This window comes from Phyllopteryx taeniolatus, chromosome 15 (genome assembly GCF_024500385.1).
Source record: "Phyllopteryx taeniolatus isolate TA_2022b chromosome 15, UOR_Ptae_1.2, whole genome shotgun sequence".
Lineage (NCBI taxonomy): Eukaryota > Metazoa > Chordata > Actinopteri > Syngnathiformes > Syngnathidae > Phyllopteryx > Phyllopteryx taeniolatus.
The window spans coordinates 3,508,073-3,517,924 of NC_084516.1; the positions used below are offsets into that span (position 1 = coordinate 3,508,073).

General features: G+C 39.7%; 1 protein-coding gene across 4 annotated transcripts in view; it reads right to left on the reverse strand.

Moving 5' to 3' along the window:
• Positions 1 to 1,375, reverse strand: part of dab2ipb (DAB2 interacting protein b) — a 94,357-nt gene extending 92,982 nt beyond the window's left edge. For 2 of the 4 annotated variants that reach the window (XM_061747608.1, XM_061747606.1), the window contains exons 1-2: positions 1,353 to 1,371; positions 133 to 425 (exon numbers count right to left, since the gene is read on the reverse strand). In XM_061747608.1, coding sequence (XP_061603592.1) covers positions 133 to 178 — 46 coding nt within the window. In that variant the 5' untranslated portion in view covers positions 179 to 425; positions 1,353 to 1,371. Of the gene's footprint in view, positions 1 to 132; positions 426 to 1,352 lie in introns of all 4 variants that reach the window. The other 2 variants (XM_061747607.1, XM_061747609.1) reach the window with 2 other exon arrangements.
• Positions 1,376 to 9,852: the final 8,477 nt, after the last annotated feature.

Sequence of the window (9,852 nt, forward strand, 5' to 3'; positions counted from 1 at the left end):
GTAAACACTGATAGATACAGATAGATACAGATAGATACAGATAGATAGATAGATAGATAGATAGATAGATAGATAGATAGATAGATAGATAGATAGATAGATAGATAGATAGATAGATAGGTGCACTCTCACCTGACAGGTAATCAGACGGCACGCTGTCTTGCGGCTGCATCCCCATCCTTTGTGCATGTGTGTGTTAGCTCACTATGGGAGCGAGGCGACGACGGCGACAGCGGTGGTAATGACGAGCCTGGAGGAGAGAGCAAGCGTGGCCCGGCCACCGGCACTCATCATCACCTTCTTGTGTGTCCGTGTTGTGGTCGTACGCAAAGTGAGCGTGACAGAAATGAGGGCAGGGAGGGGAAAAGTGTGAGCAAGAGGTGGGCGGGGCCACAGTAGGGGGGCGGGAGTCAATGGGAGGGGCCCTGCAGGGCAAAAATAACTTTTACCTCTCACACTTACGCAACCTTCAATCACACTAAAAAAAAAAAAAAAAAAAACACAAAACACGGAAATGATCTCATGTACACATCAAAAAACTATCACAGTCATTCAAAAGACTCTCACAAAAAAATCACATGTACCTGCATGACAAAAACATGACACTCTCTCACATACGCACACACACATACGCACACACACACTAAAAAAACAAAACTTCTCTCTAATGACCAAATAACCTCTAATCAAATAACTTCTTTCTCTCTCTCTCTCCCTCTCTCTCTCACACACAAACACTCACACATCACATAAACAACTCACATACAGACCATAAAAAAATCTCTTGCTCTCGCCCTGTCTCGCTCACTCTCACACGTCACATAAATAACTCTAACATGCAAACCGATTTTTTTTTTCTCTTGCTCTCTCCCGCTCTCTCACCCACACCACATACGGATGTTTATTTGATTTGGCACGTTTGATTTTCGTCTTTCTCAAAAATAAAGTGTCACAAAACTATATACACCTACCTTACCTTAATTGTCATCTTGCTGTGAGTCAGAATCTGTTCATGTCCATATAAATTGATTTAACCTTTTTATTATTTTTTTATTTGGTCTTTTTGTGAGATACCCTCGAGAAATGTCATTACCGCCACAATGGCATATTGATTATAAATTTATTAATCTTGTGATGGTAATGACATTTAAAAGTTTTTAGCTAACTGTGCTGTGCTGGTAGAGTTAGCTTAAATTCGTCTTTTAGCCAACTAGTCCTGTACAACATTTTCATATGATTATCAAGTTTTTACAGGAAAATCTTTAAAAATATTAACACTACAAGTCGTTTGGTAATGACATGCAATAAAAACATTATGTAACTTAAGGGTACAAATGAGGGAAAAAACTTACTCTTCCAGTTATCAAAATGTCTGACTTCTCTCCGCCCTAGCATGTGCTTGAGTGACAAGACAAAATGACACAGGGAATTAAAGAATCAGATTTTGAATAAACTTTATTGATCTGAAAATGGTCAACGTGGCGGTAATGGCAGCAACTTTAAGGGACAGACATATTTTTTTTAAAATAAAAGACAGAATTTGAAATGTTTTGTACATATGATGAGAAATCATTAATTCTATCATATTTTAAGGAATTTATGGTCAAATTTACGCCATTTTTGCATTTTTTAGTAGAACGATAGCGCTTCATATATCCAAACCCTTTGGTATTTTACAGGTTTCATAACCCTGAAAACTGTAAAATACCACAATAAAACCACTAAAAAAATGTCAAAATATACTAATATTAACATGAAATTTTAGACAACACTTATAATTAGACCCGACCACTGCTGGTTATTGAAAAAAATCTATTTAAATATATTTTTTCTTTAAATTTTACATCAAGGACACAAAAAGGCCTGTAATCAAACTCTCAGCTGCAGACCAAAAAAATCTCTCTTGCTCTCCAAAATAGCTTCTCACTCAAACAAGTCTCTCACATAAACTCAAGACAGATCAGATAACAACTCTCACATTTAGACCAAAAAAACATTTCTCTCTCTCTCTCTCCCTGTCTATCTCACACATACACACAACACATAAACTCTCACTTTCAGACCAAAAAAATCTCTCTCACTCTCTCTCCAAAAAAGACTCTCACACAAACTCAAGTCTCTCATGCATACCAAAAAAAACTCATCTAACAAGATATGGCTTTCTGAGATTACGTTCTAAAAAAAACAAATGTTGAATGTGCTAAGTACTTTTTTTTTTTTTTCCTAACTATGCCAAGTGACACAATGACCGCTAGCGTCTTTTCCCGACTAAAGCCTCCGAGCTCGTGACAGAATTCCATCAAAGCAGCGGAACCGCCGCCCGCCAGGCTTATTTCCATCCTCATCGCTTCGGCGGTTACGCATTAACACAAATGCTAATCCACGCGTGTCGTCGCTACCGCTTTCTTCGCTGGACTACTGATGGGAAATTTATTTCCAAATATCGCCCCGCACACCGCTGACCCACAGCTAGGTTTCCACGGTAACCATGACTGCGAACAAAAAACATAATGTTTTTTGTTGGTGGACATGCAAGGGTTTAATTGGAACTTATATGGGCACATAAATGTTTTTATAAACAAAAACAATTTAGAGCCCTCAGTGAAGAATGATAACGTACGTTTTTGCAAACAGTGAGCACATTTTTTTCAAGTCAAGAGAATAAAAGTGTCTTTTCGGATGTGAGTGTTGTTACCAAGTCTGCCAAATTAAAACATTTCAACAGGTTTCGAAATGGTGAAAAATTTACGCTAGAAACTCATCCAGCTCAAACATGAACACCTGTCACTCAAATACGTTCACATGTCTAACACGTGCCTCCTGTATGTTTGACCCATAAAAATATATTGGCTAAGAGCTTCTTCCGGCGAGTCTTTGGGGGCCTTTTCCATGCCAAGACAACACTGTGCTAGTCGCTAGCTAGCTAGCTCGCGGGCTAACAGGTTTCCGTTGGCAATTACAGCAGGTTCTTCCTGCTTAATGTGAACCTCACAATATTTTGCGTTTCAACATATGACGGTAGCCCAAGTAAGACAAAATACTTGACACATGGAATTTTAAATTGCAGTACCGAGATTCTTCTGTAAATTGTGACATCCACGGAAGATACATTAGCTTGCTAGCTAACTGCATGCTGTAATGGTGGAAATCAAAATAATAAATACAAATGAATTTACTCGTTTTAACCACGCCCCCCCACCCAAAAAAAAAAAAAATTCAGACAACTGAAATGGAGAAAAATAATGTAACGCTACAACTCAACAGTTCATCTCGACATTATTCTCTGTCTTTGCACGTTTAAAGCAATTCTATACAAACAAATATCATGTGACATTCTTTAAATTTAATGATAGAACTTAGGTAGTATGCAAAATAAAGGACAAGGATGAGGTTGAAAAAAAAATCAAAAAACTTTGAGTCATCCTGCCACACTGCTGCACTTCATTCGGCAAACAGCAGAGTGAGCCATAACCTCAATGTTTGCTCTTGATTGGAAAGTAGGCCTACAGTTGTGTGCTACTCTGAAGTTTGATGTTCAAAGACAACTGAGTCTTCAATTAAATACGTATAATTATTTGTAAACATGACAGATAATTCAGTTTTCGAAGAAACTAACATAAAATTCAAAGATCATTTACAGGTAGATTCTTTCATGAAGATTAAGATTTAGTCTTCAAAGAACCTAACATACATGGTTTGTAATGACAAAGAATATAGATTCTTTAGAGAACCTAACATTTGTGAACATAAAAGACAATTTCAGTCATTATGATGGATAATGTAAATATCACTGACAATATAGTCCTCAAAGAAACTAACATTCATATATTGTGTTTTTGAAAACACCAAAGACAATTAACCTAACATAAAAAAATTAAAAAAACAGATGCTTTAATTAACTTTACTTACAGATTTTTTCAAACCCCAAAGACAACTCAGTCTCTTACAAATGTACATATTTGTAAACATCAAAGAGAACTTCGTTTTCCCAAAACCTAACATTCGTGATTTGTAACCACCGTTGTCTATTTAGTGTTAGTGAACATAACGTACGTTATTATTCAACAATTGAGTCGTTAGTGAACCTAATATAAACACCTTCAACCAAGGTAACATGTGTTTGAAAAACTTTGTTTTTCTAAACATTAAAGACAATATAGAGTCTTCTACTAACCCAACATAAATATTTGTATTTGCATTATTTAGAGTTAATAAAAATTTTAAGACTGCTTAGGTTGTGGTTGTCAAGTCGTCCACACGGGGGCGCTGTGGCTCCACATCACTCCCATGATTTTATTATTATTATTTTTTTTTTGAATGCAAAATCACTGGACTGTTCATTTTGCATACTTAAAAAGGAAAAAAAGTAAATACAAAAAAACAAGAAAAAAATGTAACTGCATGACTCATCCCGCTCTCGTCTTGGCCTTCACACACCTGAGTGGGGAATCCGGAAAGCGGGCAACAGGGGGCGCCACATATCTCACTGCTTGCCCCCAGTTCCATAAAATCTAATAAAAAAAATAAAAAATCTACAGCACATTATCACATATTTACCCCTGTAGAGGTGGATTTTTAAGTGGTGTCTGTCTGCACCGAGGCCGCGAGCAACAGGTGGCTTCTCTTCTTCAATAGTCCGAAAGCTAATTCATCTCCTTCTCCAGTGGCTTCCTTTCATTTCCATCCCACACCGGAAAGACTCGGCAAAGAAGATGTCATTAATCTCCGTTATAGGGTCGGTTGTTTAAACGCAGAGGAAAATTTGTGAGGCAGCGCTCACGATAGTGAAAATTCAAAATTAGAACCGAAGAGCCGTCGTTTGTAAACATCAATGGCAAATTAGGGTCTTCGATGAAACTAAGCCTCAAAGTCAATTTAGTCTTCCAAAGCCAGTTTCATCTTCAGTGAAAGTAACGTAAATATCAAAGTCAGTTTAGCGCCTTTAAACTATCTAACAGTCACATTTTGTAAACATTGTCTTTTCAAGTAACCTCACATTATCATCAACCAGTTTGAGTCTGCAACAAAAATAGTGTATGTGAAACTTGTAAACATATTTTTCTTCCCTTCAATCAACCGACATAAACATCAAAGACCAATTCCGAGTTTTGATGAACCTACCGTACGCAGTTTTGTAAACGTGAAAGTTTAGATTCTTTAAACAAACTCAAATTACATTTTGGAAACATCAAAGAAAATTCGTAGCAATCAATGAACCTAACATAAATTACTTTGTAAACCTCGCAAACAATTTTAGATTAACTTCACGTAATCGTCAAAGACCAATTTGAATCTTCAACGAAACGAATTTTTCCGGTTTTCAAAGAATCTACTATTCATTTTTTTGCAAACATCAAAGCCAATTTTGTCTTGAATTAACCTAACATAGGTATCAAAGACCAGTTTGTGTTTTTAATGAACCTAACGTATGTGATTTTGTAAACATCAAAGACAGTTTAGTCTTCAGTGAACCTATTGCAAAAATCGTAGACAAGTTAGTCTTCAACAAATGTACAAACACAATATAATTGTAGCAGGCGGCACGGTGGATGACTGGTTAGAGCGTCAGCCTCACAGTTCTGAGGTGCGGGGTTCAATCCCCGTGCCCGCCTGTGTGGAGTTTGCATGTTCTCCCCGTGCCTGCGTGGGTTTTCTCCGGGCACTCCGGTTTCCTCCCACATCCCAAAAACATGCATTAATTGGAGACTCTAAATTGCCCGTAGGCATGACTGTGAGTGCGAATGGTTGTTTGTTCCTATGTGCCCTGCGATTGGCTGGCAACCAGTTCAGGGTGTACCCCGCCTCCTGCCCGATGACAGCTGGGATAGGCTCCAGCACGCCCGCGACCCTAGTGAGGAGAAGCGGCTCAGAAAATGGATGGATGGATGGATAATTGTAGCATTAAATGAAGCTAATGTACAGAATTTGTAAACATCAAAGACAATTTTGTCTTGAGTTAACCGAACAAAATTAAGACGATGTTATTTTTTAAACATCGAACACAATTTTTTTGAAAAGAAAAACAATTCAGTCTTCAACTAACCTAACAAATGTGATTGTATTTAAAAAAAATCAAAGACAGTTTACAGTCTTCAAAGAACCAAACATACGTTATTTGGTGAAAATCACAGACAGTTTATTCTTCCAAATATAACATACAGGTTTGCATTGCATTTCATTTGTCTTGGAAATGCCCAGGATGTCCTTTTTCAAGCTATTCGACTCGGTCTTAAACGGACCGGATTTGTCAATAATATTCAATATGCAAATAAGCTTCGCCCTGATTGGATCTGTGTTCTCCTTAATTTCAATATGGCGTATGACCGCGGCAGTAGTGTACGTCCCAAACGTGTATTTGCCTGTACAATCGACAGCTGGAAACAAGTGGTCCTCACAAGATACGCCAATTTCCTCGCTCACCATTCTCCAGGCCAGCTCATTTTTCAGCAGGAGCTCCGAACCTAACGTAGGTTTTCTGTAACTATTGAAGTTTAGAGCCTCTAAGGATCCTAATGTACATTTTGGGAAAAATATAAACATGTATTTGTGAACATCAAAGACAGTTTGGTCTTTCAAACCTAACATCCATGTTTGTTTGTCATCGTCAATGAGTCGGCGGTCCATGTTTTTGTAAACGTTGACACTGAAGACAATTTCGAGTCTCCAATGGCGCTATCGTTCCTCGTAGGACAAATATTGCGGTTTCTATTCGGCCATTTTAGGGAGACATAATTTACATAAAAGCACCTTAATGGACCTCCCATCTGTATTCCGTGCTCTGCGTCGGCATGTAATTTACAAACATCCCGGCAGCCCATAATGCAGTGCAAAGAGGTCGCCGTTAAGTCTTGAGTGATGCGTACGAACATTCAAAAGCGAGGTCACGCGGAGTGGAAGCGCCAAGGGGCTCGCTCCACTCGCCAGCGGTTCCCTCTCGTCTTGCGCCGCCGTCGTCGCAGAAGGAAGAAGGCACAAGAGACCCTCAGGCCGCATAAGCCGCCAGGAAAGCGCTTCCCGGGCTGTGATTAACTCCGAAGGGGCGAGAGAAAATGGAGATCCCGGGGAGGTTAATTAAAAAAAGCCGCACCGGGGTGGACGGGGGGGGGAAGGCAGCTCCATTACTGCTCTACAACCCGACGACCTCTGCGTCTTCCTGGACGGACATTTCAATCCGTCGCCTCTGATTCGCTGGTATTTGTCCAACGTAACCATTGTGTTTTTGTACACGACAAAGACAATTGAAAAGTATTTTCTTGAATCTGACAAACCCGGTTTGTAAATAGCAATGAAAGTTGAGAGCCCTCAATGGACCTGACGTACGCCTTTTGTAAACATCAAAGACAGTTGACAGTCTTCAATGAATACGAGGCACGTTATTTGTAAAGATCACAGACAATTTAGTCTTTAACGAATTGTATGTGTTTTGTAAACATCCAAGACATTTTAATCAATTCATGTTTCTATAAACAAAGACAATCTAGTCTTCAATGAGCCTAAGGTACACATTTTTGTAAACATTAAAGACAATTTAGTCTGCAGTGGACCAAAAGTAGGGATTTTTGTAGACATTAAAGGCAATTTTTGTAGACATCAAAGACAGTTTGCTCTTTAATAAACCAAAAGTATGTATTTTCTTTTTTTTGGACAAACATTTTGAGCTGTTTTTGTTTGTTTGTTTGTTTTTTTACGAAACATCAAAGACTGTTCAACGCAACGCCCAGTAGCTACATGTGTTTGTAGTCTTGGGTGACTCTCAGGTGGATTCGGCGGACTTCTCACTCCATCACCGCTGACTCTCTGGACCCCGACATCGCATCGTACCGCCTCAAAACACAGAGGTGCGTGAATCCCCCGTCTGACAAGAAGAAATGAGAGTGGCGTGGAGTAGGAGAAGAAGAAGGGGAAAAAAAATGCCGCCGAACTCCCCGGAGTAATGAAAGCTCTCCCCTCTCAGGAATCTGACAAACACCATATCTTGTCATCTTGCCTCCATTCTGCTCTTCGATCTGCACCTTCTTTCGTCCCCTCTGCCCTCAAAGTCACAACAAGAGCAGCTCAAACCAAGGCCATTTATCAGGAAAAAAACAAAACAAAAAAACACCAGAAAGTCACGCCGTTTATTTCTCCGGCCGACTCCTCGGAGAAAAGAAAAGATTACCCAAGTAAAGTATTTACGTTGGCTTAGCAACCGAAGCAAAGTGTTCGTAGCCAAAAGCGCGGGTAAAGCATTTTAAGCCCTTCTCTCGGCAGAAGGGGGGAGTAAAAAAAAAAAAAAAAACTGACAAAAGCATGAAAGAGCGGGAAGGCGAAAAATCCTCCGCAATCCTCCACAAAAAAAAAAATAAAAAAATGAAGCTGGGCTTTTTCATCTACTTTTCCAGACTTCTTGGAAGCCAGCAGAAAAAGGTGGTACAAAATACACAAAAACGAGGAGCCTTATAGGCAAAAAAAAAACAAAAACATTTACCTCTCTCACACACACACACACGCTCAAATTTGACTAAAAACCTTTCCCGACCTTTAATAAAAGCCTCACACATAACCCAAAAAATCTAACCCTCCAAAAAACGCACACTAACACACAAAAAACTCTCTCTCTCTCTCTCTCTCTCTCGATTCCGTCTCCCACACATACCGCAAAAAACTCTCACACACACACACAAATCCCCCACACTCACCAAAAAACACTTTCACACACTAAGTAAACTCTCACACACGCACCCAAAAACTCACACAACTAAAAATTACTTTATTCATAGAAGATTTAGCTTTTTTTCCTCATCCACGCACACACACACAAACACACACAAAACACTTCCGCAACAAAATACTCTCACAAATACTCCCAAAATCCTTGAATGCGTGCGAAAGGTTATTTGTTGGCGTGAGTTAGAGGTATTTTGGTGTGTGTAAAAGTTTCTCCGTGTGTGCGACTTAAACCAGAGCAGAAGAAACTTTCACAGCGAGCCAACTCTCATTCGCTTACCGGGCCAGGCCCAGCCTTTTAAACCCATACACCGATACGACAGTAGACTTTTTGCGTTGCTTTTCCTCTCTTTTTTTACCTTGTTCATCCCCAAGTTCAAACCGTTGTTGTTTGTTGTTATTGCTTTTGATCGCTCGTTCCGCATGACTAAACAGGTAAAACACAACAACACCAAACTGCCTTGCGCTCCTGTTTAACTTACTTTTCGCTATCTCAAACCGCCTTTCCGACCTACGAGTTCTTCATCAAATCCCTTCACTTGCCTCTTGGTTTTCTCCGGTGGAAAAAACAAACAAAAAAACAGGCTTGTTCTTCTTCTCCTGAATTAATTGTTTTCCACCCGGGCCCGCTCGGTCGAGCTCCTCTTACTTTTCATCCCCTTTGTGCCCGACGGCCGATAACCTCTGGCGGCTGTCGACAATTAACAAGAACTTAAGTGCCAGGAGAAAGCCCTTTAAAGCCACAGGTTGGTAGGATTCTCCTGATTTCAAACGGTGTTTGGAACCACAATCGATGCTAATGAACAGGTTGCTCCGTGATAAGGAAATGGCCTGAGGGTGCTACTTGGACCCGATAAGGAGCTTTATCAATAAGTGGGTCAATATCCAAGGAAGTGGGGGTTGCAATGATCGGATCACTGGGGTGATACACTTGTTAGCCAATAGAGATGATACGATAATCAGTAAAACGGGTTCACCCAGGCAACCCAATTGGATTGGCGAGGAAATAGGTGTTGATTGAAAATGACCCTCATGTATCCCCAAATTCCCTAACCAGATTCCGACAGTGGTTTGTCTTTTGTTGTTACTTTTTGTGCTCAATTTTCTCTTACTGTTTCACGAGAAGCATAGCGGCCCCGAAGCAAA